The sequence below is a fragment of the Colobus angolensis genome, unplaced genomic scaffold (assembly GCF_000951035.1).
Source record: "Colobus angolensis palliatus isolate OR3802 unplaced genomic scaffold, Cang.pa_1.0 Scaffold36, whole genome shotgun sequence".
Taxonomy (NCBI): domain Eukaryota; kingdom Metazoa; phylum Chordata; class Mammalia; order Primates; family Cercopithecidae; genus Colobus; species Colobus angolensis.
This window is the reverse complement of record NW_012116932.1, coordinates 5,460,725-5,478,395: the sequence shown is the minus strand read 5'-3', so window position 1 is coordinate 5,478,395 and position 17,671 is coordinate 5,460,725. Positions and strand designations below refer to the sequence as shown.

The 17,671-nt window shown below is 49.5% G+C and overlaps 1 protein-coding gene across 1 annotated transcript in view; it reads left to right on the top strand.

Annotated features, from left to right (window-relative positions):
* SLC22A14 (solute carrier family 22, member 14) overlaps nt 1-16,823 on the top strand; it is a 37,232-nt gene extending 20,409 nt beyond the window's left edge. The window contains exons 2-11 of the mRNA XM_011953315.1: nt 4,203-4,718; nt 5,432-5,535; nt 5,744-5,898; nt 7,223-7,391; nt 11,255-11,375; nt 11,644-11,741; nt 11,981-12,195; nt 13,811-13,964; nt 14,600-14,800; nt 16,449-16,823. Of these exons, the coding sequence (XP_011808705.1) occupies nt 4,203-4,718; nt 5,432-5,535; nt 5,744-5,898; nt 7,223-7,391; nt 11,255-11,375; nt 11,644-11,741; nt 11,981-12,195; nt 13,811-13,964; nt 14,600-14,800; nt 16,449-16,587 (1,872 nt within the window). The 3' untranslated portion in view covers nt 16,588-16,823. The remainder of the gene's footprint in view (nt 1-4,202; nt 4,719-5,431; nt 5,536-5,743; nt 5,899-7,222; nt 7,392-11,254; nt 11,376-11,643; nt 11,742-11,980; nt 12,196-13,810; nt 13,965-14,599; nt 14,801-16,448) is intronic.
* The last annotated feature ends 848 nt before the right edge of the window (nt 16,824-17,671 follow it).

The window sequence follows — 17,671 nt, the reverse complement described above, 5'->3', positions numbered from 1 at the left end:
TTTCCGCAAATTTTGAGTGAGTTTGAAGAATTTTTTATTGAATGGAATACTTTTACAAATTATATTTTCTAATTGTTTTGGGAGAAATGCAACTGACTTTTATGTATGCACATTATACGCAGCTACCTTGCTAAGCTCTCCTATTGTTTCTAATTCTCTGTAGATTCTTTGGGGTTTTATTTTCTTTTCAATCTTTACGCCTTTAATTTGTCTTTCTTATCTCATTGCACTGGCTAGGGCCACCAGTGTAATGTCAGATAAGTAATTGTGAGCATCTTTGTCTTCCCTCTGATTTTAAAAGGGATACTTTTAATGTTTCCTTTTCAGGATTTTTTTGTTGTTGTTGGGGGGAGAGAGAGTTTTTTTTTTTGTTATTAAATCAAATAATTTCTCACTTTTCTTAGGATTTTTCTTTAAAAATCACAAATTGTTGAATTTTATCAAATGCGTTTTCTGCATCTATAAACATGATTATATGGTTTTCTCCATTGATCTGTTAAGTATTGATTTATTACTTGTATAAATATAAGTATTTATATATTACCTAGGCCAGGCTCAGTGGCTCAGGAGGCTGTAATCCCAGCACTTTGGGAGGCCAGGGTGGGCGGATCATCTCGAGGTCTCGACCAACCTGGCCAACATGGTGAAACCCTGTCTCTACTAAAAAATACAAAAATTAGCCAGGCATGGTGGCACATGCCTGTAATCCCAGCTACTCGGGAGGCTGAGGCAGGAGAATTGCTTGAACCCAGGAGGCGGAGGTTGCAGTGAGCTGACATGATACCACTGCACTCCAGCCTGGGCAACAAGAGTGAGACTCTGTTTCAAAAAAAAAAGTATACATATATGTATATGTATATATACATATTTATATTTTCTAATAGTAAAACCATCTTTGCATTTCTGGTTAAAACTGTTTTTAACTGGCCGTGCATGGTGGCAGATTGCCAAGACAGGCAGATTGTTTGAGCTCAGGAGTTCCAGACCAACCTGGGCAACATAACAAGACCTCATCTCTACAAAAAATATAAAAATTAGCTGAGTGTGGTGGGTGCACCTGTAGTCTCAGCTACTCAAGGAGGCTGAGGTGGGAAGATTGCTTGCGCCTGGGAGGTCAAGGCTGCTGTGAGCCGAGATTGTGCCACCGCATCCTAGCCTAGGTGACCAAGTGAGACACTGTCTCAAAGATAAAATAAAATTGTATTTACTGTGATATATTTTCTCTTAATGCACTGTTAAATTTGATTTACTAACATTGTATTTAGAGTTTTTTGCATCCATTTTTATGAATGAAACTTATCTGTCATTTCCTTTTTGTACTGTAATTTTCTAGTTGTGCTATCAAAGTTAAAAATCTTTGGGAGTATGTATCTTTGCCTATTCCCTGAAAAAAAATTAAATAAATTGGACTTCCTTTGTTGGAAGGTTTTTTACTTCTATTTTAATTTAGTCATTATAGAACTTTTAAGACTTTCTATTTATTCTTAAATCTGTTTTGAGTAATTTTGTTTTAGAAATTTAATTCACCTAAGTTTTTAAATTCATTGGCATAAAGTTGATGTTCATATCCAATTATATTTTCAGTCTTGCTATATCTGTATATTCCTTTATGCATATATAAAAGACTTATTTGTATCTTCTGTCTTTTTTATTTTATTTTTTTACATAATTTCACTAAAGGTTTGTCTATCTTATTAATCTATTCAAGGAACTAATTTTGAACTTTGTTGATTCTTTTTCTTATACTTTTGTTTCTAGTTCCTTTATTTTTGTCTTAACTTTACTGCCTTCTTCCTTTACTTTCTTTAGATTTATTCTTTTGTGTTTTTTCCCACTTATGACGGTTGTTTAGTTGATTAATTTTCAGTCTTTCTGATTTTCTATTATAAAGCACTTAAAGCTATAAACTTCCTACAAGTACCACTTTTTATACCACCCATAAGTTTTGATATGTTATGGTTCTTACTATCATTCGTTTATAAATCTTTTTAAACTCCCACCATGATTTCTTCTTTAACTTTTTAACTTAAAAACATATGGAACTATTGCTATCTCTGTCATCTCTATATCTATCTTCATTCCATCCTCATGGGTTAGAAGACTCAATATTTTTCTTAAGATATAAATTCTTCTCTACTATCGATTCAATATAATCTCAATGATTATATTTATTTAATACAATCAGTATTTGAATTTGCTTACATTTTTCCCATTCATTATTGCATCTCCGGCTGTCCTCCAGAGATCATTTTCCTTCTAGTCTTTATTTATTTAAATATGGAACACTTTACAAATTCGTGTGTCATCCTTGTGCAGAGGTCATGCTAATCTTCTCTACATCGTTCCCATTTTAGTATATGTGCTGCCAAAGCCAGCACCCTTTGTATCTTTTAAACGTTCAATCAAATCAGGTCTCTCACTGTGTGTTCTCTCAATTTCTGATTATCTCTATAATTATATTTATTTTACCCTAGTTCTTGACAGACAATTTTGCTGGGTATACAATTCTATGTGATCTATAATTTTCCATCCACATTTTGAAAATATTCTTTGCTCTCCTGGTTTCCTTGTTGCTTAACTTTCATCTTCCTTTTTTCTTGTTTTGAGACAGGGTCTCTCTCTGTTACCCAGGCTGGAGTGCGGTGGTGTGACCATGGGTCACTGCAGCCTTAACCTCCCAGCCTCCTGAGTAGCTGCGACTACAGGCACATGCCACCAAGCCTGGCTAATTTTTTTTTGTATATTGTTGTAGAGATGGAGTTTCACTATATTGTCTAGGCTGGTCTTGAACCCCTGGGCTCAAGTGATCTACCCGCCTGCGCCTGCTTCTAACAGGAGACTGCTGAGGCTGTTCATTAGTCAGTGGCCTGTCTTCTCTCCAGCTGATTTTCAAGATCTTTTCTTTGTCATTGGTGCCCTGCAGCTTCACGGCAATGTGTCTAGCCATGGTTTTCTTTTTTATTTATCTTGCCTGAGATAAGTTGCGTTTCCTGGATCTAAGAATTTGTTTTAAAAGTTTTAGAAAACGTATTGTTTTTATTTCATCTCCATTTTTCCTTGTGGAGTTCCAATTTGATACATGTTAAATCTTCTATCTACCAAGCCTCCTTACCTCTCTCTCACATTTCAGCAGTTTATTCCAGTTCACTGATTCTTTGTGTCAAATCTGTTTAACTTTTCTCTTAGTGTTTTTATCTCAACATCAATTTGTCATTCAACAAGCTTTCATTTTTGAAAGTTCCTAATCTTCCTTCCAAAAGTGTCTGCTTTTTCCTGATTGTTGTTGTAAGTTCATTTTTGTAATTACAACCTTTAAATCCTTAAAAAGTTCATACAATAGCTGTTCTAAATTTTGTATCTGACAGTTTCAACATCTGCAGTCTAAAAGTCTGTGGTTTCTGGGTTCTGTTGACTCTTAGAGTGGCTTGTCTTCTCAAGCTGTAATCTCTTTGCTTGATGTACATCTGTGAAAGTCTTGCAGAATCAACTTGAAGAAATTTTCCTTCAGAGAAGGCTCGCTTCTGCCTCTGCTCTGAGCCAAGGGGTGCCCCGCACCAGGAACTGTTACCCCTTCTGAGAGTTTTGGCTCAAAACAGAGTTTTAAGCTTAGTTTCCTCTCCTTGCTGCTGTTGCAAGGTAATATGCTCACAGTCAGTACTGCTCACCCTCCTCCTTCCGCCCACCTGTCTTTCCAGTTTGGCTCCATGCTGCACCACCTCACCACCGCACCAGCCTTGGCGCCCCATCTCTGTGGCCCAGGCTTCCAGCCCCACCTCGGGCCCAGCTCCTGGCCACTGCCGATGCAGATCTTTGTTTCATTTTGAAGAAAAGGTCCCTGGAGACCTCTCCTACCTTTTGCCAGACCATTGGTGTCTCAGTGTGTGTGTAAACAAGAAGTCTGAGTTATGGGGAAGTTGAAGGAGAGTTCCTCAGAATTAGTCAGACCTTCATGACAACAGAAGCACAGCATTTTCTAAAACATTAAAAATCTTAATTACACTAAAACTCCAGGATGGTTAGGCCAGTGGGGAATAAATCATGTTAACTAAGAAAGTAAGGGAGGGAGCCACTGAGAATATCAAGGTTGGAATCCATATTGCTTCCAGCCAGAGGCCAGTTCCTGGTCAGTGGCTCCCATGCTGGTCTCCGATGTTCAGGAAGTGGTGTCAGCAGAGACTGAGCTGCACCCTTTCTTTGGACAGATGGCAGGAGAAGACAACTTCAAGGAAGAGCTCAGATCCCAGGATGCTTCCAGGAACTTGAACCAGCATGAGGCAGCAGGGCATCCACATTCCTGGTCTCCGGAGATGCTGTTACGCAGATTGAGGGCTGACCACACCAAGCAGGATGACAAGTTTGCCAACCTCCTGGATGCAGTGGGGGAATTTGGCACATTCCAGCAGAGGCTAGTGGCCCTCACCTTTATCCCCAGCATCATGTCAGCCTTCTTCATGTTTGCTGACTACTTCGTGTTCACAGCCCAAAAGCCGTATTGCAACACCAGCTGGATCCTGGCAGTGGGCCCCAACCTGTCTGAAGCTGAGCAGCTGAATCTGACCATACCCCGAGCACCCAACGGCAGTTTCCTGATGTGCCTCATGTACCTTCCTGTGCCTTGGAATCTGGATTCTATCATCCACTTTGGCCTCAACGACACAGACAAATGCCGAGATGGGTGGATCTATCCTGACGCTAAGAAGAGATCGCTGATCAATGAGGTATGTCGTGTCATGGGTTGTCTGTAACTACCCTACAGGCTCAGAGTTGTGCCTCCCACCCTCACTGAACAGGTGGGGAAACTGAGGCTCAGAGACAGGAAGCCATTGGCCTGAAGTCACCCTGCAGAGGCAGGGCCTGGGCAGAAAATTAGGATTCCTGCTGCCCAGTGCTGGCCCTGCCTATCTGTAGAGTACATTTGGGGTAGAGATGGGTGCTGCATGGCAAGGTTTCCTTCCATCTGTCCAAGAAATCGCTCCTGTAGTTGTGGCTCTGACCTTAGAACTCACAAAAAGTGGGGCTCGGGGAAAGAAGCAGCTTTGATCAGGCATTTGTACGGGGCTTCCCCACCCGAGCTGCAATCTAGGCCCTTTACAACACAGACCACACTAGCATGAATCTGCAGGATGGGCCTGGCATCTGCCTTTGGGAAAGGGTCTGCACTGATTCCTACCTTTGCTCAGTTACCCCCTGCCCCCCCACACATCTTGGCCTGTGCCTCTGGTCACTCTCTCCAGGCCCAGCTCTCAGGGTGGAGCAGGTGCCAGAGGGGTTGCAGAGGTAACAGAGCAGAGGCAACAGCTGAGGCACGCTGCACACAGTTACCTGCCCCTACCCCAGGTCTCCTTGGCCTATAGGTTCCACCCTGGGATGAGGCTCAGTCTCCAGACCCAAAGGTGGGCGCCCGTGGCCAATCCCTGTGTCTGACCCACAGTTTGACTTGGTATGTGGCGCGGAGACGAAGAAGGACACTGCACATATCATGTTCATGGCAGGACCCCTGATAGGCTCTCTCATCTTCGGGCTCATAACTGACAAGTGAGACCCCAGGAGTTTCTGCTGGCCCCCAAGCCATCCCACCTCCTCCTCATGGGCATTCAGGGTTGGAGTGTGTCAGGCTGAGGGAGGTGAGGATGGGGGTTCTCCAGGGACCCATGGATGGCTCAGGGCCTGGCCCAGGTATATCAGGCTGGGGCCAGCCAGGGAGATCCCGGCGCTTGGTGCAGCCTCCCTTTGACGCCTGTAGGATGGGCCGCTACCCTGCCATCCTGCTGTCACTGCTGGGGCTGATCATCTTCGGCTTTGGGACAGCCTTCGTGAACAGCTTTCACCTGTATTTGTTATTTCGCTTTGGCATCTCGCAGTCAGTGGTGGGCTACGTCATCAGCAGCATTTCTCTGGGTGAGACTGGGCCTCAATGGGGCAGGGCGGGGTGTCACAGGGACATGGTGGCATAGGCGGGTGACAAGGGGAAGTAGTGGCAGGGGGCGTGACGTCATAGCCAGATGGCAAGGGGGCGTAGCATGGCTGCAAGAGGGCGTGGCAGGTGTGTGGTGGCGTGAGCACCTGCTGGGAGCCCACAGGACATAGAGTCAGGGCCCTAATTGGATAGGCAGAAGTGGAAGGGATCTCCATTCCTGGCTGCCTGGAGATGCCAGAGAATCAGTACCCTGACTGCCCTTCCACCTTCATCTCTTTCCTAACTCCCTCATACCCCACACCTTCCACCGCACACTCCTTGCATACCCCCAAGCCCCATGAGTTACATTTATTGAGCCCTTAAGAAAGGCCATGCAAAAAAAAAAAGAAGAAGAAGAAGAAGGAGGAGGAGGAGGAGAAGAAGGAAAGAAGAAAGAAGAAGAAAAGAAAAAAAGGGGCAGGAGGAGGAGGTAGAGGAGGAGGAAGAGGAGGAGGAGGAGAAGAAGGAAAGAAGAAAGAAGAAGAAAAGAAAAAAAGGGGCAGGAGGAGGAGGTAGAGGAGGAGGAAGAGGAGGAGGAGGAGAAGAAGAAAGAGAAGGAGAAGAAGAAGAAAGAACCAGGTAGCTGCTAAGAAGAAGAGCCAGGCAGCTGCTAAGCCCTTTATATGCATTGTCTCATTTGCTCCTGATGCGACTCTCTTCAGCAGGCAGTATTCTATTACTCCTTCAGCTGAGGAGGACTCTTGAGCCTCAGGGAAGTTAACCAACTTACACAGGGTCACACAGCAACTAAGTGAAGAAGCTGGGACTTCAACCCAAGCCTATGAGATACTAAAGCACCCAGTGCAGCCTTGTAGCTGCAGCTGCCTAGTTGCTTGGGGTTTCCTGGCAGGAGAACCTCTTCTCATTGGGATCCTTAGGCCTAGGTGGCCAAAGCACGAATACACTCAGAACAAAGACAAGGACAGTGGTTCCTTGCCTGACCATGTGTCAGGCCACGTGTCTGGTATTGTGTCTTTTCTATGAGAGACACATGGTCAGACAGGGGGTGTGCAGAGGGAGCAGCCAGGTGGAGTGGGAAGGAAGCTATGTGTATGATTAGGAGACAAGGGTGTGCCCTGGCGGGAACAGAAGTGCTCTACCAGGCTCTGAGGGGCTGTCTCTGGACCCAGTGCAGAGACAAGCAGAAGAAGCTTTGCCTGACCTCAACTGTCCAGAGGAGGTGGGGATACCCAGGAAGGCTGAATGCACGGGCAGCCCTGGGGACCCTGAAGTGACCATGGTTTTGTCCTCTTGGCTTCTGCACAGCCACTGAGTGGTTAGTGGGCGAGCACCGGGCCCACGCCATTATCCTGGAGCACTGCTTTTTCGCTGTTGGGGCCATGTTGCTGACGGGGATCGCCTACAGTCTTCCCCACTGGCGGCTGCTGTTTCTGGTGGGTGGGGTACTTGCGGTCCCCCTCATCTCCTATATCTGGTGAGCAAGCGAGTACAGGGCATGTACAGGGCTGGGTCTGATGGTCTGGATGTCGATGAGAGTGGAGGGTCCTTGAAACTGTGGGAATGGGTGGGATTTCCCCTGGGAGAAAGTGCCTGTGGATGGGATGAGATAGGAAGGCACCAAGGGCAGAGCCTCTGAACCTCAGCATTAATCTCCTCCCCGACCCAGAGAAGACCCTCAAAGAGATGTCAGAGAGGTGGTCAGAAAACCAGAAGGAAGAGTGTTGAAGGCCAAGGGTTTAAGGACAAGGGAAGGGTCAGTGTTGAAGGCAAGAGGGGTGAGGCTGGGAAAGGGTCTGCCAGCCTTGGTGACCTTCTTGAGGTGGCTTCACTGCAGTGGCAGAGGGTTAAGGAGTGACTAGGAGCAGAAGAAATTCAGCCAGGAGATGACTTCCATAGAAAGAGGGAGAAAGGGATGATTTACACGGGCAACTAAGACAGAGTCAGGGAAGAGTATCAGATGTTTTGAATGTAGGGGAGTCACAGACAGGAACCTACGAGATTGAAGCTGGGAGAGGACAACTGATGGGGCAAAACTTGGAGGAATAAGGGTTGAGAACAAAAGTGAGATGCCACAGCTAACCTTGGGCAGGTGGGGAAAAGAGAGGGACAAAAGAGAAGGCCGAGAGGGAGGTGAGAAGAAGCTGAAAGAACCCACGTGTGAGGGGTTAGGCAATTCTGCATGAAACAATGATCATATTTAATCCTGACATTATTACATTTAATCTTGACCCCTCTAGAAGAAGTATGCTACTCACATGTCATGGGATGTGGGGAGGAGGGAGAACCGAGGCTTCTGAGGGTGGAAATAATTTGTCCAACATCACACAGCTAGAAAGTGGGGCACCTGGGATTTGAACTCAGGGGCTGTCTCCAAAGCCCCTGCATTTTAACTGTACCATATGTAGTAAGGATGATAAAAGATGGGGTTAACAGCATGGGTGCTGGAAGCAGTGGCTCATGCCTGTAATCCCAACACTTTGGGAGGCTGAGGTGGGAGGAGCACTTGAGGTTAGGAGTTTGAGACCAGCCTGGGCAACACAGCAAGACCCTGCCTCTACACAAAATTTTAAAATTAGCCAGACCTGGTGGCACACACTTGTAGTCCCAGCTACTTGGGAGGCTGAGGTGGAGGATCACTTGAGCCCAGGAGATCATGGCTGCAGTGAGTTATGATTGCATCACTGCACTCTAGCCTGGGCAGAAGAGTGAGACCCTGTTTCAAAAAAAAAAAAAAAAGATTCAGTCCAGTTCAATTAAAAACTTTAATCTTACGTCAGATCCACAGCTTTTTCCTGCCTCCTCGCTCAGGATAGTGGCCAAGGGGGATGAGGTCTGTTCTGACCTATTGTTCTTCCTCCTATCTTCTTGTTCTGATTTTCCAGGTTCTAGGCATGGGATAGGGACATCAGATAAAATAGACCAAAGACTGACATGGCAGGGGCTATTATAGTCTCTCAGGGTCCTCTGTAGGGTAGATATTCAAATGCCATCACTCTCGGGTCCATTCGTGGGTCTTCTGAGCACTGGAATTTCCTAATGCTCCCAGTGCTCTGTTTGTAACCTCCCTCAGCTCCTGTCCCTGGCAGTTTACCCCACAGCCTCTTTGTGCAGGGGTCTCCTCATCCTAGCACATGGGGTGCCTTTAAGACAGCAGGGTCCACTTGGCCAAAAAACCCCACTGTTCCCCAGCCGCCACCCTGTTGTGGTGGGCTGCTCCATTCAACCTCCCGCCTTCATTATACCCAGATAAGAGATGGGCATCATTCTCTGGGTTTATGTAGGCCCTCAAACTCCAGGTGACACATATTAACTCTCCTATAATCTCTCTTACTGTCTGGAATACCAGCGCAAGCCCCCATGTTTCTGAATTAGTAAGTTCCAGCCAGAGTGGGATGGTAGATGTCCTTTTTAAAAGGCAGTCCCCTCATCTATCTAAGGAGTTCTCTTGGACTCCCCTTTGCCTAGCTTGAGTAGATGAGAGCTGTATGGGGAGTGAGGAGGAGGAGAGATTCAAGACCCTGTCCCTTCCATGAACTGGATTTCCAGCCTCTATGGGTAGGCTGTTAGCAATGAGCACCAATGTGCTATGGGTGCTCAAGGTCCCTCTTTTGACATAGTTATGTCCCCTAGGCTTTGGCTTTCTGGGCCTGTGATAGGAGGGGCAGTACCAATGATCTTTAATGTATCTTTGGGGTTATTCTTTTAGTGTCTTCATGGATAGTTCTGCTGATTTGTACTAGCCTCCTTATCAAACAGTAGCTTGGCCACATCCTTGGTGTTTTCTCCCAAACACGCTTTGTTATTCATGGAAAATGAATCAACAACATGGCTAACATGAGCATTTGACAAATCTTTAAGTTCTGCTTCCCTTTTAATGATAAATTCTAATTTGTTTCTCTCTTCTCACATTTTACTGTAAGTAGTCAAGAGAAGCCATACCACACCCTCAGCACTTTGCTTAGAGACTTCTTCCACCAAATGTCCTATTTCATCACTTATGAGTTCCTTCTTTCACAAACACTAGGGCATGAATACAGTTCAGCCAAGTTCTTTGCCATTTTGTAGCCAGGATTGCCATTTCTCCAGTTTCTAATGGTTCCTCATTTGCATCTGAGACCTCATCAGAATGTCTTTATTGTCCATATTTGTGTCAACATTCTGTTCATGACCTCTTCAGTGCATTTGTTACATCTCTCCCGTTGTGTCCTCCCTCCCATTCTCTTTGTCCTTCAGAGTTGGTATCCTTTTTTTATTCCTGTTTTTTCAGTGGACATGAGGCCAATCCCCCATCTTTTTGAAGAAGTCTCAGTTTAATGACTTTCTTTAGGAGAGTTCGACAGCCTTAGAGTGGAAAATGATGACTGATTGCTGAACCCTGCTGGGAGAGAGGAGGAGCAGGGCAGGTATAAGGAATGAAGTTGTCTCTAGTGTCTTGAGTGTGTGTTTATGGCAACCAGCCAGAATCGTGGTCAGGGAGGGAGTGGTGGTGTAAGAAATTAGCAGGCATAGTTTTATCAAATACCACCTTAGGGGACTGAGGCTGTACCAGTCCCCAAGTACATATCTCTGCCTCTGTGTTCTTGGGCAAGCCTTTACTCCTCGAGCCTGGGAGTAAAATGGGGATAATCACACTAGGTCCAGGTTTGGATGAAGATTAAACAAGACTATATATACAAGGGCACCGAGCACCATTATTTTTCACATGTAAGAGCTTTTTATGCCAATCTGTGTGGATTCTGACAGCCTGAGAGGATGGGAAAAAACAGAGAGGACTTATTCTGAGGTCAAAGGCAATAGAGATGTGGCAGGGGAGAGATGGGACAGAGTAGAGACCTTCACTCACCCCTCCATTCACCCAGGCAGAGTGCTGGGCACTGGGATCAGACCCGGGGTCCTGCCCCCTCACACTCCTCAGGCTGTTGGGGAGACAGGGAACAGGAGAAATCCCAACTAAAAGCATGGGAGCTCTACAGGAGGCTGTGGCGTGGAGGTCGGAGCCCTCAGCGTGCCTGAGCAGATAGGGATGGCCCCCCTAGATAGAAAAGGAGGGAGCTCTCGGTGATAACCGAGGGCAAATCAAGGAGGCTGGAGACAGAGGCAGCCAGTGGTCAGGGTGTCAATTAGCAGCAGTGGAGGCCACGTGAGGCTTAGACAGGGGAAGGCCTGACTGCCAGGGAGGAGCAGAGCGCAGCTCAAGGTCAGTGGTGGCCTTCAAGGCCCCGACATCCGAATCACCTCATGCTGGCACAGGATGGCCACAGATGAGGCCACGAGAGGGTCAGCAGGGGTCTCTGGGCATCATAGAACAATGAGATAAGAGAGGGGCTGGCCACGCAGGATTCTCCCGGAGTCCCCACGGTGGCTGATGATGAAAGGGAAGGTGAAGGAGGCCAAGCAGATGCTGTGCTACGCTGCAAGTGTGAACAAGAAGACCATTCCTTCAAATCTGCTGGACGAGGTAAAGGGCTTCCAGCCAGGAGTGGGGCCGGAGCAGTGGGCTGTGGAAGGGCCCCTTCCCTCCTCATCCCTTCAGGTGGGACATTGGTCCAGAGGGTGCCCCCAGTCCTCTTCTTAAGGACAATGGTGACAGCAAAATTGAACCCTGCCAGGGAAGGCCAGACGCCAGCTGGCACTTTCAGGGACAGGCAGGCCTTGTGGGTGCTGTGGGGCTGGGGAGCAAGCTGGGGTCTTGGCTCTGCCTCTGACTGGTTCTGCTTGTTCTGTAGGTGCAGCTGCCCAGAAAGAAGGTGACTCAGGCCTCTGTCCTGGACTTCTGTAAGAATAGGCAGCTCTGCAAGGTGATCTTGGTGATGAGCTGCGTGTGGTGAGTATCCAGGGCTCGCTGGCAGGGACTGCAAACAGGTGCGCAGGCTGGAAACTTTAGGGAGAGGATGGGAATGGTCAGGCTGCAGGGGAGGCAGCCCAAGGTGCTTATTTCTCTCCTCAGTTCCTACCCTGACCCTTGCTGCTCTGCCTCTGTCTTTATTCCTGGCTCCGTGTGTGTGTGTGTGTGTGTGTGTGTGTGTGTGTATGCACGCGCACGTGCCTCCTGGCTTCATCCAGGTTTACCGTCAGTTACACCTATTTTACGTTGAGCCTGAGAATGAGAGAGCTGGGAGTGAGCGTCCACTTCAGACATGTGGTCCCCAGCATCATGGAGGTGTCTGCCCGGCTGTGCTGCATCTTTCTCCTCCAGCAGATTGGGAGGAAGTGGAGCCTGGCTGTGACTCTCCTCCAAACCATCATCTGGTGCTTGCTTCTCCTTTTCCTCTCTGAAGGTACAGCTCATCCTTCCCCTGTGGGTTGCCCACAGCCTTCCTGCTTCTCAAAACCCCTCCCCACTGCCACCTGCCCTGGCCGGCCACCTAGACACCCTGGGAATTAGCCACCTGCACCTATAGCCCACCCACCCCACAGAGGCCCCAGCACCTCCAATCCCTGGAGCACTGCCCTTCCTGGGTGGGGTCTCCCAGACAGGGCACCCACACTCTCTCAGAGGCCTGAGGAAGGAGGGTGTACTTTCCAGAGGACAGCAGGCAGCAGCCTTCTTCCACCAGATTCCAATCCACCTTAGAAGTAGGTCTAATGGTTGCATGTGAATAGATGATAGCAAAAATATTCCTTCAACTGCTGCCCAGGCCCACCTGTCATCTGTAGCCCCTTTGACTGGGAAATGCCTGTTGTTCTCTGTAGCTTCACCAGGAATAACCTGCCCACTGAAAATTGAGTGTAATGTGGGGCTCAGCACTCAGGAACAGCTCTTGTATGGAGGCCCCTCCTTTCCAGAGGGGCTGAGTGCTGCGTTCCTGCGGGCTTAGCACTAGAAAAGGAAACAGGAAGGGCTGGTGTTATCTTCAGAATCTCAAAGAGCCCTAAACAGTGGATATGCCACAGGTCCTAGAGCTGGAGCGATCTGTGCAGCACACGCACTTAGAATGACTGCCTGCGGAGCCTTTTCACAGTCCAGCGAGGGCAGCGGAGGCTAGATCCGGGCCTGCTGGAGGGGTTCCCTCCTTTTCTCCAGGGCTGGAATTGTGTGTGTCTGGATTAAGACCTTTCCACTCCCAGATGCTGGCAGTGTAGATTGGGTAACACAAAATGTGGAAACAAATTTATTATTGAATGTCTGTTGCCTGGTGGTTTTTAAAAATGCGGGTCTACGCTGAGTCAAGCAGAAATATGTAAACTCAGAAGTGTGAGAGAAACTAGGAATGGACTCCCCAGTAGATAAAACTGGATCTCTGATTTCATCCCAGAGACAAGAAAAGCCAGGACTGGAACGGGAGTGAGGCTGGGGCAGGGTCCTGCAGAGGCTGCCAGGCAGGCAGGCAGGGGCTGAAGCCCCAGCTTCACCAGGTCTGAGGAATGGGCTTTCTCCAGTTTCCCCTTCATTGTGCCTGTCTAGCTGGCCAGAAAACATCCTGGAATGTTTGGGACCTATCCCAGCCATTCAGGCCCCAGGAACCAAACACCCCCTTACTCTGACCACCTTGCAGAGCCCTGGTGGTACAGCCCTGAGCAGGGGTTCCAACCCAGAGGACACAGGCCTGGCCCTGAGTGGATCCCCAGTGGGGTGAGGAAGCTGCAGTTGGGTGAGGAGGTGGAACGAAGACACAGCCTTGGAGGCAGAGATGGGGGTGTTGGGTGTAGCATGGGAGACAGTGGCCTGAGAGGCCATGGGGGTCCCAGGGGACCTCCCCACCCCTGCTGACCAACTCTGCACTGCAAATGTCCTGCCTTCTGGACCGACTGGGCCTCTGACAGCTTGCCCCTCCTCTGATGGAATGCCTGAGCCTGCTGGCCAGCTGGGCAGGTGGTGGGGAAGGCTGTTCAGATGCCTTCTAGGAGGGGTCAAGGGAGGGCTGATGGGCGGGCCTCCTTCACCCGCCCCAGGGGAGGATGGCCTCAGACTCAGGCGGCCACGTTGTCTGGCCACAGAGCTGAAATCCATGACGATCTTGGTGCTCACACTTGGAGAGTTCAGCCTGGCCGCCACTGTCACTGTGTTCTTCCTCTACACTGCCGAGCTCCTCCCCACCGAGCTCAGGTATGGGGTCTGGTGGGCGAGGGGGCCATGGCGGCATGGGCAGGGACTGACAATGACAAGATTAATGCAGCAAGTAAGACAAGCATTCACCTGGTGACAAGCACTGTGCTAAACAGTTTACATAAGTGATCTCATTTAAACACCCCAGAAAATCCCTCAAATGCCATCGCTAACCCTATTTCAGATGCAAGACCAGATAGATGAAGGCACTTGATTAAGGGCAGACAGAGCAAGCAGCAGAGCTGGGATTTGGACCCAGGCAGCCTGACTCCAGCCCCTGCCTTGCACTCACTGCCTGCAAAGTGTTTGGGCCACTCGGAGGCTCAGATCCTTCCCTGAGGTTGGTGATGGGAGCACTGTCTTCCTGCCTGGCTGGCATCACTGTCTTCCTGCCTGGCTGGCATCACTGCCTGTGTCCTCTCCCTGCACTTCCACACAATGCTGCATGGTTTCTGCCTCTCCCCCTCCTCATCTCCCTTGAAGAGGCCCAGAAGAAATTATTGTCTACTTGGAATCACACAGTGAGGACGGGACAGGGTGGAGACTGGAGGGTGTGGGGTTTCATGTAGCTGCTGGCCTGGCCCAGCCTCTGAACCCGACAGACCTCTCAGAGGAGCTCTCACCTCCACTTTCAGGGCAAGAGGTCTGGGGCTGGTGTTTCTGGCCTCGGCGGCTGGAGCCATCTTGTCCCTGACAATCATCAACCAGACCCACTCCCTCCTGCCCATCTTTCTCTGCTGCGTCTTAGCCATCGTGGCCTTTTCCCTCTCCTTCCTGCTACCGGAAACGCGAAATCAGCCCCTCTTCGACAGCCTGGACCACTCCCCACAGATGAGGTAGGTGTGGGAGCCTCCTGGGCTGTGCCAGCACGGGGCCTGGCTCTGAAGCCTTGGTACAGAGAGCATGTGGAGCATTGTCCATCCCCGCTCCTCTGCCAGAGAGCCTGTGATCCGAAGGCTGCCATGTCTGCAGCAGTCTCCCTGCTCCTCTGGCTGCTGCCCACCCAGCCTCTGCCAGCTCCCATCTTGCTGCCCCTCCTGACCCGGGCTGGGCCATGTCATCTCCTTTCCTTGCCCCTGCCTGCCTGTCTGGATGGGGGCATTGCTTTTGGGCATACCCTCCAGGGGCACTCCTCCCAGAGGCTCCCTCTCCTCCCAGGGACAGAGGACTGGCTTGGAACCAACTCTGAGTACATCTCTTTTCCTGTCTGAACTCCTAGTTCCTCATAAAAAACCCAGTCTTGATGAAGGACTCTGGCCTCTTGGCCCCAGCAGCCCAGGACCCCATTTGGGAACTGGGCTCTACCCAACACCTCCGTGGGCACTTCTGGCCTCTGATCTCCCAAGTGTTCCCTGGAAAAGACTTGTCATGATTGGCAGAACCATCCCTTCTGGGATTTGGGCCAATGAACATGCTCTCCCTGGACCTGAGGGGACCCGAGCAGCAGTATGAAGCAGAAGTTGCCAAGGCCCTAGAGTGTCCTCTGCTCTGTGCCACAGGAGTCACTGCCTCTGGCCTTTCTCTGCCCTCCTCCCTACCATCTTCCTCCTGCCCTCCCGCCCTGCTCTCATTCGAATCACACATGCTAGGCACTGTGCCAGGGCTTGACTGTCAAAGGTCAGAGGTCAGCACTCCCCACCCTTGAGAAAGCCATAGCTTATGTGAAGACAGATAATGCAAACAGCTACTGCTAGCGGACTCTGACAGTGGGATGTACAGGATCTATAGGAACCTAACAAGGGAAGAATGTTCATTTGGGGAGTCGGGGAAAATGTCACAGTGACATCTGAGTAGGGCTTTGAAGGATGGATAGAAACTTGCCCTCCTGTAGAGAGAGGAAGTTCAGCGCCGCACAGGGAGAGCAGATAGTGGTTATGGGCACAGATTCCATGTGCCGCAACCTCCTAGTGTGTGCGTGGAGAAGTTACCTCATACCTCTGAGACTCAGTTTCTTCATTTGCAAAGTGGAATGAGAACAGAGTAATAACAATAGCTAAGATGTATTGAGCATTTGCTATGTGTTAGACCCTGTTCTATGCATACCTTATCTCTCTCTATCCTCAAAACAATCAAATGCAAGGTAGGTCCTATCACTATCCCCATTTTACAGATGAGAACACTGGGGCACAGAGAGGTAAGGCCATGTAGCCCAGCCATCCCCCATGGGTTTTTTTGAGAGGATTAAACCTACATAAAGCAGCTGGCACAGGGTCTGGCATGTGGCAAGTGCTCAGTAAATGCTAGCAGTGAAGATGGTGGACCAACTTCAAAGACACAGGAAAGAGAAGGGTCTCGCGAGGGTTGGGAGCTGGAGCAGGCCTGATCCTGGAGGCTCCTGGCAAAGCTCGACTGGGGACCTGCCGGAGTGAGAAAGGCTCACCTCTTGGGAACGCAGGGTTGGGTGCTGCTGAAGGCACAAGCCGCTGCTTTTCTCAGCTTCTGGAAAGATGTGGCCCTGGACTTATCCTCTGATGGCTCTTTCAGGAATAATGTCAAGGACATGACGATTGAGGATACGTCATCTGATGATATGTCTGAGGAAGCGGCCAAAAACGTCGTTCTCAATGCCCAGATCCTGAGATTGGACCCATACCCTGTCTCCAAACCTGCCTTGGAGCAATAAAGAGGAAGCAAACATTCAGGCTCCCCGAGGTCCAGGCCCCCAGACCATCTTGGGTTGGAATTGAGTGGCCAAGTATGGGGTCATGGATTCCAGGCCACAGATTCCAGGCCCAGTTCAGTCTGTGGGGCAGGATCAGTCCTGCTCCCGGACCAGCCCTTGACATTAAAAAAAATGGCCCCCCTTCTGCGGGAGCTCTGCTGTGATTCATTCCAATAAAGGTACAATATTGGTCTTGAGATGGCTGGGTCAAAGTTGGCCATGCGTGGAGAATGCAGAGGCCCTTGGCCTGGAGGAGGATGGGTTAGACAGACTCCTTAGTGTCTTTGTCTAATCACTCAGGGACAGTAAGGAGCTCTCTGGATGGGGGCAGGGGAATGGGGAGGGCAATGTCAATGAGGGCCAGAGGTGGAGTGAGGGCAAGACTGTGTCTGCACACCAACCACACCTGCTAGCCCACGCATCTGCTAGCATGGCGGGTTTCCACCTGAAGCACAGGCTGAGGACAGATTTCAAAGCTCCATTTATGCACTAGTCAGGGCAGGGATGGAACGTAAAGGAACAATGAGAACTTCTCTCATTTGTCCCATTGTACAGGGCTTTCTCACCATCTTTTCACTGATGCTGCAAATAAGCATGGCCTTGGGAATTACCCAAATCAGTCCACATCCCTGGCGATGTTTCCTGATGGCTCCATCCTAGCTGACCTCTAGCCTCCACCACTCTGAGGATGAGCCCCCATACCCCAGCTCACATCCTAACTGCCCTGCAGGTGATTCTGCCCTTCCCAGCTGGCATGGGGGCTCTGCCAGGCAGGGCCCAGGACTCCTCAACCAGACTGTGAAGTCCTTGGGTCAGGCCCTCGGCACTACCTCCTCTCTCCCTGGGAGAGGAGAAGTCGGGGCCTGTCGTACCTCCTCCATGCTTGCCTAGTTTATTGGAAGATCATGGGCTTGCAGAGAATAGCTCTGGTTCGACTCCTTGTAGCCTCTGAGGGAGGAAGACAGAGAAGCATGTCAGTTCTCATGGAGCCAGGGCAGCAAGGCCACGGATCTCCCGGGCAGGCTGGAGTCCAGTGAAGCAGGGA